The sequence below is a fragment of the Oryza glaberrima genome, chromosome 9, assembly GCF_000147395.1.
Source record: "Oryza glaberrima chromosome 9, OglaRS2, whole genome shotgun sequence".
Classification (NCBI taxonomy): domain Eukaryota; kingdom Viridiplantae; phylum Streptophyta; class Magnoliopsida; order Poales; family Poaceae; genus Oryza; species Oryza glaberrima.
Window position 1 is genome coordinate 16,555,193 of NC_068334.1, and position 14,068 is coordinate 16,569,260.

General features: G+C 42.0%; 1 protein-coding gene and 1 pseudogene across 1 annotated transcript; both read right to left on the minus strand.

Moving 5' to 3' along the window:
* Positions 1-32: 32 nt before the first annotated feature.
* On the minus strand, positions 33-8,836 carry LOC127785061 (ubiquitin carboxyl-terminal hydrolase 16-like). Its single transcript, XM_052312481.1, has 11 exons — positions 7,833-8,836; positions 5,358-6,024; positions 5,188-5,276; positions 3,394-3,479; positions 3,147-3,309; positions 2,556-2,676; positions 2,286-2,443; positions 1,888-1,972; positions 1,505-1,717; positions 1,106-1,167; positions 33-990 (listed from the first exon to the last, which is right to left on the minus strand). Exons 1-11 carry the CDS (start codon positions 8,243-8,245, stop codon positions 264-266), a joined length of 2,784 nt encoding a protein of 927 aa, XP_052168441.1. The 5' UTR covers positions 8,246-8,836; the 3' UTR covers positions 33-263.
* Positions 8,837-12,950: 4,114 nt separating this feature from the next.
* On the minus strand, positions 12,951-13,731 carry LOC127783803 (BOI-related E3 ubiquitin-protein ligase 1-like; annotated as a pseudogene).
* Positions 13,732-14,068: the final 337 nt, after the last annotated feature.

Here is a 14,068-nt window from a genome sequence, read left to right on the forward strand (position 1 = left end):
ACCCCACTAATCAACCCAGCTAAGGAATCATGTCAAGGTGAAAGGATGGAAGCCTCTTCTCATAGGTCTTGTTTGGATGAGCCTCAATCCTAGCCCGTCAACATGTGTGCCAGGATTTTAGTTCAAAATCCTAGCCCATCCACGTCGATGGGTAGTAATTTCAGACTATCCAAACAAGGCCTTAATGAATGCCTTTTTTATAATTGCAATAGTGTATTTATACAGGATAATAAATTATTAATCTACATCCCAAGCCCCCTGTATCAATAAATTGCTTGGGCAATCCTCTCCCTAGCCGCCCTTCTAAGTAAAACGCTGCCATGGCCCTCTCCAGGGCCATGGTCAACCTCCCCAATCGTCCTACGCTGTTCTGTTAACTTCCTATTACTACTACTAATGTTGCTACTTCTACTACTATCGTGGTGTTTACCTTGGTTGGAATAGAAGAATGGCATCACATCACCCTCATCCCAGCCCCCTCTGCCGGCCTGATGCTGGTGCTGGTGCAGCATCTCAACCTCAGCTGCTTGATCCACATATTGACTTGAAGTGCTGGGGTTCAAGCTAGACCTCTGCCGCGAATAGCTAAGTTCATGTTCCTCAGGTATAACCACCGTGCTTACAGGGTACATTTGATCCGAGCTTCCAAATATGTAATCATACTCCTCCATGCTGGTCGAATTCCTTGTGCTGTCAGTGCTATCACTACTGAAAGTGCTGGTTGACCCTGCATCAGAGTTGCTGAACAGCGAGGAGCTGTCACTTGGACTCGGGGACTCCACTACTGTATAAGATGAGCCACCGAATGTGTAGGTGAGGTCATAGACTATATGATCTCTACATGACTGCCCACCTTGGTGTCTGCTTAAGTAACTTCCTCCTTCCAAAGATGGTGGTCCTGGATCCACCATCTGCTTGGCTTTCTTTGTGCGCGATGAGTCTTGAGCAAGAATCATTTTCCTTACAGAGTTTGGTGCCCGCGGTGAACACCTGATATTTCCCGATTAATTTAAAGGAATTAAGGATACCCAGAAAAATGAGGCTACAAAATATACTGGATAACAGTGTCATCATTGACTAAGAGCAGGGAAAACCGGGTTTTTACCTTGCGTAAAATAGCATGTATGCACACTTTGACAAGACTTTTTCCAGAGAAACAGGTTTCACCTACAGACAGAAATACAGAATAGTTGGTGATTTAGAACAGAACATCAGTTTATGTAAGAAAGCAGAGCACATCATTCTTATGAGATCTAATAAATGCCTAAGTATTTCGCTGCTATTTACAAAAAATGAACACATCTGGTTAATGATCGAATAAGAGGTCTAGTCCGTTGATTATTTGGAATCAATCCAGAAATAGGGATGACGAAAAAAAAATGGTTGTCATGATAGATAACACACAATAAGCTTAAATGTCTTCCAGTATCTAAAAAAGTGTACTTAACATAACACACATAAATACATAATGTGGAAAGGACATAATGTAGAAAGAACTGCTTACCTGGCTGTCATCCATCTTGTGCCACTTCCCTTGTGTGTCTTTGACATAACACACATAATGGCCAGAAAAGGCTGCATTCATAACATCATGATGGACAACCACAGCATAGAGCTGGTACACGGGGGAAATATCATCTGCTGTACTCATGTAGTTAGACAAATTCAAGTACTCCGTGAACCTGACAGCCTTGTTGATCTTGCCAAAATTACCAGACTGTCCAAACAGGGAAAAGTGTCATTGGAACATAAACAAAAAACTGCAGCATTCAGTAAACTTTATCTGAACAAACACAAGAAAAACTAACCCAACATAAAGTGGACTAGATCTCCTGAGTGCATATTGAACCTTGAAGTAAGGAAATAACCTAAGAGTTTTAATGGTACCTGATATCTTTTCAGCGCAATAGTCAGGATGTTTGGTGCTTCTGATATTGTCAACTTCTTTTTGGCACGTTCATATGACTTGCATCTGCCAAGGATAATAGTTTGAGACATATCAGATTTGGCAGCAAAAAAGCAGGGTGACGTCAGGTACTACAAATCAATAGAACTAGACCGCTGAGTATGCATTGATTTCTCCCATAAGTTCCAGTAGTTAGATTGTATAAACCATCACCAACCTGAACTCCTATGGTGTGTTAAGTCAAGTAACTATAAGTGCCAATGCTTTGTTTCAAAATCAATTCCCAAAAATATACATAAACTTTAATTGACTGCATGGTGATGAATGCAAGAAGCTTAGTCATGACCACATCTAAACAATGGAACAAAATCAAACCAACCTGCTGCAATTGTATCTATTATCACCATCTAAAATTTCTGTAGATGTAAACCGATGAAGTGCTTCTTCAAGGGTATTGATATCCCCATCTATTTCAACAGTAAGATCCAAAATGCGTTCACATTGTTCTGAACTGCCTTGACACATTGTGCATTTTATCTATAAAAAGGAAGAAAAAGTTGAAAAGAATAAACAATGTAATTTCACTGGATATGATATGCTGACACTAGAGTTTCAGACTTGGAAAAGTTGAGTGTTTTGTGAAGAAAACCTTCGATCGTAGATAGCCCCCAAATATTAACTGCACCAGTGTTGTTTCTTCAGGCAGCCCATAAACACCGTTTTTCTTGGCTTCCTTCATGCTAGCAGATTGCATAGTATCAATTGCATACCTGTCAAAATTTATAAAACAGTTGAATGCAATGAAAAAACTAATAATGCGCAGAAGATCTGATCATCTGTCTAATTAAAACAGGATTCTTTCTAGAAAACATCCCAAACTTGGAAGTTTGTGACCAAATACCTTCAAGTCAATATTTTTCAAGAATAAAGTGTAACTGTGGGAGTTACAATAAGATTCCCTTTCCAAACGAAACATGGGTCAGTGCTAGTATATTGGTAAGGAAAACACCAGATCAATTTTGAATAAATACTACTTCAGAATATTTGTCACAGCAATAACATAAGTTTTGCATGAGTGCATGGCCAAACCATTATTTTTTAAACGAAAAGGTGTACCCATCATCATTCGTTGACATTATACAGCACATTATCAGCCTGAGTCCAAAAATACTGATTTAACTTGACTTAGCTACCATCAAGGGCTTAGCATTACAGCCAAGCAAATAAAAGAAAAACATACCTGAGAAATTCATGAGCATCTTCTTCTCTACCGGGGCCAAAGCTACTTCCAATGTCACGCAAATGAGATAGTATTCCAGTAGGTGACAAGTGAGATTTTCCTCGCCTACCCTCCAGAATGAGTTTTTCAAACTCACACATGAAGCACCATTCCTTTTTGGAACCTAGAAAACATGGCATCAATATTTGTTATTCATAAAGAAACATACCATGGTATGTAACACAATTCTGGCTTAGTATTAAGTTACAATTTCTTGAATGAAGTCCTTCCGTAAGGTATGCTGTAAGTGGCCGCGTAAATGCCAAGCACTGAAGAACAGCATTTGCGTAACAACTGAAAAGAAATCAAAAGAGGGAGTTTAGGCAAATATTACAGCATTAAGCATCACACTTGGATTAAGCAAATTATTTACACATAACATAATGTGCTCTAACATGTTTATATATTCTTTTTTTTCCTTGTACGTGTAAGAGAGCTGTGTGTCATTCCATTAAAAAAGAAGAACAAACACAACACCACACCACACACATGTTTTATATTCAATCAGTCACAACATGATAGAGAAAAACTATAATGCAGGGGCAAAAAATCCTGCTGAAAGCAATCCTACGGTTGAAAAAACAGTAGTTGTAAGTTTGGGTGAGAACCAAAAACACAAGGAAAAATCAAGCTGAAGTGTGCCTATTGCGCTAAGCTACCTGCCTGAGCACTAGTATCTGCTACCACAAATCATTTCGGACACATGCTGTTATTTTTTAATCCGCAGAATTTGCCATATTGGAGCCTTGCATGCTATTGAAGACTTTAACCCAGACTTTTCCTCTTCAAGTTTCATTAAAAAAAGGGAACTAGACATTTAGACACATTATTACCTTCTATACTTTACAATATGTACCTCGTCATACTAATTTTTGTGGTATGCCATGTAGTATGCTTTTGATCTGTTGGTGTATAACACCAATGCACGTGTCTTAGAAAGATTAGACAATTTGATTCGAACCATCTAATGTGAAACAATGAGATATGGGCTCTTATAAAATGCAGTATGCTAGATTCTGTCAGGATACAGTAGGGTAATGCTCATGTTGCAGCCTATGTACACCTTTCAACTTGCCAACAACACAGGACACTTCCTTTCTAGTAGAGGGAAGCGTATAATAGAACTGCCGTTTTGTTATATTATTGTGGTTTTTTTTTACATTAAAAGAATAACATTGTGGAATCATATGCAACTTTAAAAATCTGATTATTTATCCATGCTATTGCAGATAATACATATGTGAACATCGTTGCAAATTAATAACATCAAATTGATAACCCAATCTTAAGATAATGTACATTGATATGATTTATTACTTAAACCTTTAACACTGCATGTGGCCCTGCAAAATCTACAACACCGTTTAGTGCATTACAACAATGTAAAAAATATTACTAGTGTCGCAAGAGTGCAACTATCAAATGTTGCTGAATAGAAAATGATTGGGTTGACCACCAATCTATGCTGAATAAATGCGTTGTCTGCCCGTATCATGTAAAAGTTAATATGTCCTATTGCCAGTGCAATGAACATAGTTAAGTCCAATGTGAAAAAAAGGTGAAACCATCAAAAGTACATGTATTCAAGACAACAGCATCATCACATGTTTGATTTCATCATCTTTATTAGCTATCTTCTACTGAATAAAATGCTTCTACATGGACTACTTGAAGTACAACAATAATATAAGCATATATATATATATATATATATATATATATATATATATATATATATATATATATATATCTGTGTGTGTGTGTGAGTTGGCACATGAGTTAACACAAGGTCATTGATAAATCAAATCATTCAAACTACAGTGGAAGAAGAAAATCAAATAATGAACAAACCCATTTTAAGAAAATAGTTTAATAATGACATGCATAGGTATAAATAATTGCCAAATGAAAACATTAGGATCGACCTAATTAAATGACATAAATGTTCAAATCAGTATGATTCCTCACATGTGATATTTTACAGGTTCATTATTTGATTTACCTATTCCCAAGGTTCACAAGACCAAAAGGGCGCAGCTCCACCTTGTCAAAATTGTAGAGCTTGACAAAATGTTCATACGGAAAAAGTGTCTGAAAAATTGAGACAACCATTAGGTAATTTTAGTGTAATGATATATGTTAATGATTAAAAGAGCTTCCAGTTTTATTTACCATTTCCGATGGATAATGCCTCACAACTTTTGCAGCTGCTTGTTGCCTGGGAATATTCTTTACCAATGACCGATTATTTGGCATAGCAGCTTCTTTCTCTGATCCATGAATAGAAGAAATTGTGCCAACAGTTGACACAGATGGCAAACCTCTCGAACTTTTAAGGTTGTCTGTGCCAGAAGCCTGTTTGTTAGAATGGTTCAGTTCAGGTTCCGACGTGGTAGACCGTTCAACTCGAGAACTGGAGCTGCCTGCTGAAGTCTTAGAGAAATTCTCATTAACAGTAGCATCCTGAATATTGCAAGCTTTACCAGAAGTTGGGAGCCTAGAACTATCAACAGATCTAATCCTATTGTTGTCAAGGACATCCTCAGAAACCTTTGCAGTAATAGATGCCTTCTGACCTCTCATCTTCTTTCTTTCATTATCTACACCATCGGAGACAAGGTTTGCCTCAGACAATTCAGGCACAGCAGCAACTGACTTGTTGACTTCAACCGCTGGTTCTACGCTGGATTTCACACTTTGTTCAAATGAATTGTACATTCCAACACCCTTTTTAACACTAGAAACTACTGTTATATTGTCAGGCCTGGCATCAACTCTTGGTGGATGGCATTCATCTTTATGGCCTTGTCTCCAGTGAGATATCTGGCACTTGAAGGTACTGCAACCAAAAAAAGGGAATTACTGAAGTAGCACATTGGTTATAGAACAGATAACATAGATATTATTAACGATCTTAGATTGATGCCACACAACATAACTTGCAGAGTCATGATAAAAAAAACTGCACTAAACTAAATATTTCTGATATATTAACCAATAAATATAGATAAGATGGAATCACATAAGAAGGGGAAGCGTGGAATTGTTGGACCAAAAGACCTAAGCCTTGACATGGAGTAAAACAGGAAGTGGAGATATCAAGTCTGGAATTGTATACTGATCTGCAATATTTACAAATAATAGTTCCATGGGAATTTGAATTTGTTTAAACGCTTTTCAGGATTCATTTATAGCTCAATACCTTCAAAAGAGACATTAAGATATAAGTGATACATTTCAAGGATGTGCAATTGTGCATAATGTAGACAACCAAGCCAACCATTTCCAGGAATTTGGAAACAATTAATTACCCAGTTAAAGAAATATATAGCGGAATGAAAATTAATTCAATAAATGAAGTGCTCCATTTTTTAATAACTAGGTTATGTTGGATAAAATGCACATAAAGTGCATGTTCTTGAGTTTAGATTAATGCGCAACTTTTAAGTTTTGAGACCACCCAATGCATTTGTTTCATGTCCTTTTTTCCTACAATTAGAGATTTGGAGTAGCATCCAAGTTAATACAAAAAAAATAGAAACCTAGCATTTCGTTAAACAATACTAGATGTAAACAGAACTCCAGAACACGGTACCATATTTATTAGGATTATATATTAGTCTATAGGCTGTTTGACATTTTGACAGTGGTCTAGATTATAGGAATTGATAAGCTGGGGTCTAGATCACATATAATATACCCAACAGAACAATTTTATGTAATCTATGTGCATATTTATTTTCCTAATCTGAAGAAGACATATTAACAGGTTATCTGAAAATAAGGTAATTCTCTGAAAGCAGCGCCAATGCTCAAAATCCATTGAGCCAAAGTTGATTGTACAACAATTCTAATTGGCTGATATACTTACTCAGAATCAAACAATAATATCCTCATACAGAGGAAATTATAGCTTATCTGGTATTTACATATAACACACTCCATACATAACATCACCACATAGCAAAATCTTGCTTTTTCCAAAAAAAAAAACTAAATATTACCAGTTAGAACTAATAAAGGATTTTTGTGGTCATTAGTTCTCATACTGAATATTACACATAATGGATACTTTAAATTCCTAGAAGCACTGTTAATTGCCATACTTTAGGATTTACTCCTATTTCTGGCACATCTTCTTCACAGTCCCACACTTCCACAGGCGCTAATGCTACCACTGCTTAGCACAACTGTGCAACTGTGCCAGAATACATGTCTTGCAAGTGCTGTCCGTGACCATTATTCCACTAGCATATCATTTGATTGAATTTATCATTTTATATTAGAAGCTTCAGAAATAATTGTCAGAGGTAATGCAGGTTCTAGCATGTCGGTGTTGAGCAAATCATGTGTTGAAGTGTTATGCAGTTTCTGGTACTCCAAGTTCTATAAAGTTCTATGCAACAAATATTTGGGAAAGGGAAAACACGCTCAAGCTCAACACAAAGAATAGGTGCAGTGGTACTCTATTAACATTTATGAACCATTCAAATCAGTGGCGTAGCAGCGCCCTTGTTTTTTAGGAAAGCCAAACTATTTTTTATGCCATTTGCACAATGCCACATCATAATCAACATGAATTGCACGGGAAACAACTCGACATGAATTGCACGGGAAACAACTCGAGGAGGATGGTAAGTCACTGACCAGTATTTGACCCCTTTGCAGCGCTTGCATCTAAACGTGGTTGGCCTTCGGCACACCACGCACACCCCTTTCACCGCCGCCGCCGCCGCCGCTGCCTCCGCCTGACGGGCCGCCGGCATTTCCAACTCCACCGCCGCGGCCTCCTCCTCCTCCTCCTCCTCTTCGTCCTCCCGCGGCGAAGCCACCTCGGGCACCGTCCACAGCGGCGCACCCGCCACGCCGCCCCTCCCCCGCGCGTAGCAGTACGCCTCGCGCTCCGCGACCTCGGCCTCCACCGCCGCGAGCCTGGCGAGGCGCCGCACCTCCTCCCTCCGCGCCGCGGCGCGCCGCAGCGCCCCACGCGCCACCGCCACCACCGCGGCGACCGCCACGGCCACCACCGCCACCGCGAGCGACAACGCCGCCGACGCCATCTCCCTCCTCCACCGCTCAGTCGACTCCCCTTCCCCCGCCTCCGGCCCAGCGCATAGATCTCACCCCCGCCGCCGAAGCCGTCGCCGCTCGCATGCACCGGGTTCCCCCCCAACAAGCCACCGCCCCCACACAGCCCGGAGATTTAGGGTTCGCTCCACCCCCGCTCCGCTCCACCACCACCCCCCCTCCCTTTTGTCGTCCACCGCGAGTGGTAACGCCAGCAGCGGAACACTCCGGAAGGCAGCAGCCGCGGAGGAGGCCGCGCCAAGGAGTGACACGAGGGCGAGCCCGCGAGGCGGTGGGGGGTGGAAAACGTGAGAGGAGAGGGAGAGAGCAGCCGCCCCCGAATGCGCGGTAGTAACGGCTGTTTCTTTCTTCTTCCTCTTCTTTTTTTTCCCTCTCTCTCTCCCGGCGGCGCGTCACCGCGCGCGAGACTAGTCACACAGGCAAGGCACGCGGCGGCGGCGGCGGCGGGCGGCCGATGTGGGGGGAGGAACAGCGGGAAACTGTAGATAGGTGGCGGTGGCTGGCGCGACCGGCGGGGTCGCGCGGTGTCTGAGAAGAACTGCGTGGTCGTCGTCGTCGTCGTTGCATTTACTCCGACATCCTCAGTGTTAATCACGCATCCACGCTAAGATTTGGTGTTTTAAAATTTGATTTATTTATTTATTACTAATGGTGTTTTAAAAATCGATTTGTTTACTGGGCTGAATGGAGTATTTTATTTGATGAATTAGGTGTTCAGGGGATGTCATCCTTTTATAAAAAGAATGCTGTTTTTTTGGGTTCCTTTTTCAAAATGATGAGGTCAACTAGTATTATTTTCTAGTGATACTATATCATGCAAGATTACGGCCTATGCGACTTCTCGTGACTCGGTATCATTAGGTGCTTGATACTCTCCCCGCAAAAAAGGAACTTGATAGTACTCTTTTCTTTTGCTTTACTTTAACAGTTTAACTATAATTTTGTTTTGGGGCCACTTTGATAAACTTTCTGGAGGAGAGAAATGAGGTCAGCAAGTTAAGGCGTGTGCATGCATGCAGGGGTGAGACTTTGCTCCAAGCATATCTCCAAGCATGTCAGCAAAGTGCTTAGAAAATTGAATATTGATAACCCACCAGGTTCCTGGCCACATGTCATTGTTGTTCGTGGTGCAACTTTTTGGTTGTTTGACACATTTGTGAAGCTTGAGGTCTTTTTCACGTGGGGATAGGTTGGGAATTTGGATGCCACGGTTATAAGTTTATCGCATAGGCCACTTTTTTCATCATCGATGTCGACGTTCTTGTGAAAAGTGCTCAAAGGTCGTTAGTAAGTATCAGTTGATATAGATGGGTAGTTGGACATAAGCATTTGTTTCTTCATATGATTATATGTCAAAATATGCTCACAAAAAACGTGCAATTGGATATTAAATCATGAGATATGTATCTTCCCTGGTTCACTATTAATTTCAAGGCTCTTTATTTCACTCTCACCTTAGTGTAATGTATGCATTCTCGATTTAATCCACGGTATTAAAAAAATCTTGATTTGATAATACACTTAGATCTTTTTTTCTAATGGATATTGACTATTATTGGAACTTTAAAGTTTGTATTAATTGGTATCTCCATCTAATCAAGAGTAACATAGCATTGGGCATGTGCGTATTTGTGGATTGACTTTACCTTCTCATAATAAGTCTACTCACTTCTTGTCCAAGAAAACTCAACGATTCTATAACCTTTTTTTTTCTGAGAAACACACCCCTTCGGAAGACTGGGTCGGCACAACGTACGCACACTTACCCCTATGAGCATGCCACTAAAAGAATAATTAGCCGTAAATGTTAAATGTGAGCACCCGTGTCAAATCTAGGATTTGAACCCGGGTGGGCTGGTTCCACCACAAGGAACCTAGCCAGTTGAGCTATGCTCACTTCGCAACGATTCTATAACTCTCACTTCTTGTCAAATACTCTATCCGTTTCACAATGTAAGTCATTCTAATATTTCCCACATTTATATTGATGTCAATGAATCTAGTTATATATGAATGTGAAAAATGTTAAAATGACTTACATCGTAAAACGGTGGAAGTAGAACTCAACGATTCCATAAACTCTACTAGCTATATTATTCTTTGTTTTCATCAACTATTACCACTTCTCACAATAAGTGTTTCTACTATGTATTGTTACTTCTGCCACCTAGCGATTGATCTACCTCCAAGGCAAGTTAGGTGTTCGCTTAGGATCCGACACTTCGTATCCACCGCCGATTGCTAATTTGCTATGCCGACCGATGTTAATATTTGAAACAAAGCTATCAGTCATTGGAAAACTCTGTTAGTCACCAAGACTCAATTGTGACATTGGCTCTGTTACTAGCCCTTATATGTTCGCCGTCATCAGCATAAACTCCTGAAGATAAAGATAAAGATAAAAATTAAGTGTTTCACGTAAAACGATGTGATAATAATATGTGATTAATTAAGTTTTAATTATTACAAACTTTAAAAATGGACTAATTTGATATTTTAGAACAACTTTCATATAGAAAGTTTTCGCACGAAACGTATCGTTTAGCAGTTTAAAAAACGTGCCACGATAATCCAAAATTTTATCATCTACTAGTATCGAATTTCACCATGACAGTTCTACAATGACCTTACAAATAAGTACCACCAGTGTAATACTTACATCGAATATATTTTATACATGAACGAATACTTTGCACTGCCGCTTACAACATGCATGTGCTGCAACCTTCTCCTTTTCATGACGCCATAGGCCAAAATAACTTTTCAATTAGTATCCTTTTCCATCACCATCAGCAAAATTCTGATAGAGACAAACTTAATTCATTGTTAATTAATGGAATCTTATTGTAGATCCTTTTAGGTAGTTGTGCTTTCTTCCTTTTCGTGTTCTCCGATCCGCTGAACATTCAAGAAGAATTAGTTGTGATTAGCTGATATTTGTTGGCATACTACTTTGCGCAGTTAATAATTAACAATGGCTGTTGATTCTCAACTAGATGAAATACATGCCAGGTATCCGTTATTTAGGTGAGAAATGTAACTATTGAATGTATCATTTTATCTTTTGCCTAAAGTTGTTTCATTATTTTAAGAGAGATTATAACTCTCTGGTTTGGCGCTGGCTTATCAACACACACTGTCAAAATTTAAATCATAAAACACAATTGTAGAGTTGGTTTTTGGCCTTTTCATTACATATAGTCGTTTTTTCAGCTCTGGTTTTTAAACCATTAACAACAAAAATATAAAAGTTTTAGCTATAAATTATCTTCATTGTTACGTTTATTTTTCTATGCCTTATCCATCGTAACTCCAGCAATAAGTGCTAAGATTTTATTTATTGCTTTTTGTTTCATTATATGATTACAGAAAAAAATCTAAGTTAACATTTTATAAGTTAAATGAGTTGGTTAATTTGAGAAAATCATAATGTGTATTGTTTTGAGCGGTCTATTTATGAAACCCAATTTTAAAGTTGAAACGGTATGAAAAAAAAAGTGTACTATATAACCGCAGATTTTAAGGTAAATTGGATCCATGTCATTGTAAATATGCCTATTCAGAAATGTTATGATAATTTGTCTATTCGTAGCCCATGTGTCGAGGAGTGATCCTCTCTAGCGGGAGGACGTGAGGCCCCCCTTTGTGAGTTTGGCCGGGGGAATAGGGCGCGATGGTCAGGAGTGTATCTTCGCCGTCCAGTAGGCTAGTATGATGGGTGGTGGTCAAGTGGGAGACGGGGGATTATCCAGGTTCGGGCCGCTGGGCAGCGTAATACCCCACTCCTGTGTATGGATTTATGCTTATGCTGTTACAAGAGATCTCAAACCCTAGAGCGACAGTCGGCTACTCTTCTCCTAAGGTTTGAGCTACCCAGCGTCGTCCCTTTGCTTGGTGGGCAAGGTCCCCTTTTATAGTTCAAGGGGATACCACATGCACTACCTCTATCCGTCTCGGTCCTGGAGAGGGGCCCATACCGACCTGGGTCGAGCCGCCACCCATGCCCTAGGGCGAAAGCAAGGTGGCTGCTTGTCCTCAGGTGGGCCCCAGCGCCGTCCTCCGCATGACACGGGGGACACTCCTTGTCATTCCCTCATAAATTCCTGGAGACTTTTGTGGGCTTAGCGTCGGTCAGACATTGATCCCCCGTTATTGATGGGACGGGGCATACCTGTCCCCACTCCGCCTGACACAGGGCGGGACGTGGGTGCGCTGTACCCGTCCCATCCGCTGGTGGATGGTCACAGCCCAGTCAGGGCAACTGACGCACGTCTAATCGCTGGGCGGCGCACGACCAGCCACGCCGTATTAAATGCGGCGAGGGGGCGGTTGGGGCGGTGCCCATAAATGTGCCTGGTAGCGCTCCTATCTCCGCCCACTCGACCGCCACGTGGCAGCCGAGCGAGGGCCTCGGGGTGGCGCAACCCCTCGAGCCCGAGGGGTGCAACGGGACACCCTGAGGCCCCTAGACGGAGGTAGGCGCCTTTTCGGCTATTCGCTGCCTACACGTCCGTCCCCCCCGACGCGGGGGGGGGGGGGGGGGGGGGGAGGGGGTCGGGCCACGCGGCCACATGGCTGGGGGAAAGGATTTTTTCCCTTTAGCGCACGTACCCCCGGGCCCATATCACCGACACCATGCCACTTAAATTTTATAAAAGTAGGAGCTTGCCACTGTCGTCACGTTTTCCATCCATATCTCTTTTTTTTCCCATTTTCTTCCTTCTTTCTCCTGTCTTCTTCCCTTGAGCGATGTTCTCGGCAAGAGAGGAGCAGCATGGTGGCGTTGTCCTCACCGCACGACTTGCACGACTACTTGGATGCCGTTGGCAAGGTGGAGGCGTTGTCCGCCACGACAGCGAGGGGGTCGGAGTCGCCGAAGCATTGGGCGGGGGCGTTGCGGAGGAGGAGGTGGTCGAAGGTGAGGCGGATGCCAGCCGCAACGGCCTCGTTGCTGCAGGCGAGCCCGCACACGCCTGGCTCTCGGTGGCAGCGTGACGGAGCAGCTCCTCTAGCTCGACCACGTGGTGGTGAGCAGCGTCGAGCTCGGCCTCCTTCTCCCGTAGCCACTGCAGCCAACGCCAACGCCATGCGCACCAGCACCTAGCACTGCCTCTCCGCGCCTGCTCCAGCCCATCGCGCATCCGCTCACACTCTATCCGCACTACCGCGTCGATCTTCGCTCTATGTAGGCACATCTCAGACACCAGCGCATCTCCCATCACTGCAGCCGAGGCCACTGACCACCACCAACCAGCAGTAGCGTCGCGAATGCCGCCATCGCCACATATTGCTCCACTATCTCCCTCTCCCGCTTCCTCGACACCCCCATCACCGCACCACTACAAACCCCACAGCCATTGTTGCACGTTAGCTCGCTCTGCGTCGTGTCACTCACCATGATAGCGCAGTCATACCCACTGTCGCCGTTGTTGAAGCAACCACCCAACGTCGAGAACATCACTGAAGGAAGAAGACGAGAGGAAGAAGGAAGAAAATGGGGGGAAAAGGAGAATGGATGGAAAACATAGCGACAATAACACGGTTCTAATGTTGTAAAATTTCAGTGGCACGGCTATAAATAGATGAATAGTAATGTTATTTATCTGAATAGGCACATTTGCAATTGCATGATCTAATTTACCCTCGATTTTACCCAAGTTTGAAAATCAACAATAAGCTTCCAAATGACCAAACCATACACAATACATCCCTAAACTTCCGGGGCCAACCCATTCAATCCAACCTTCTCAAGGTAAAATAAGATGATTTTTGTTTGTATGGTGTTTATCATCGTC

What these genes read in the sequence shown, in the direction of transcription:
- LOC127785061 (XM_052312481.1), bottom strand. Translation starts at nt 8,245, where the DNA reads ATGGCGTCGGCGGCGTTGTCGCTCGCGGTGGCGGTGGTGGCCGTGGCG. An exon ending in AGGACTTCATTCAAGAAATT is followed by an intron (nt 3,310 to 3,393) that starts GTAACTTAATAC and finishes CATGTTTTCTAG; the next exon opens with GTTCCAAAAAGGAATGGTGC. An exon ending in AATAGATACAATTGCAGCAG is followed by an intron (nt 1,973 to 2,285) that starts GTTGGTTTGATT and finishes TATCCTTGGCAG; the next exon opens with ATGCAAGTCATATGAACGTG.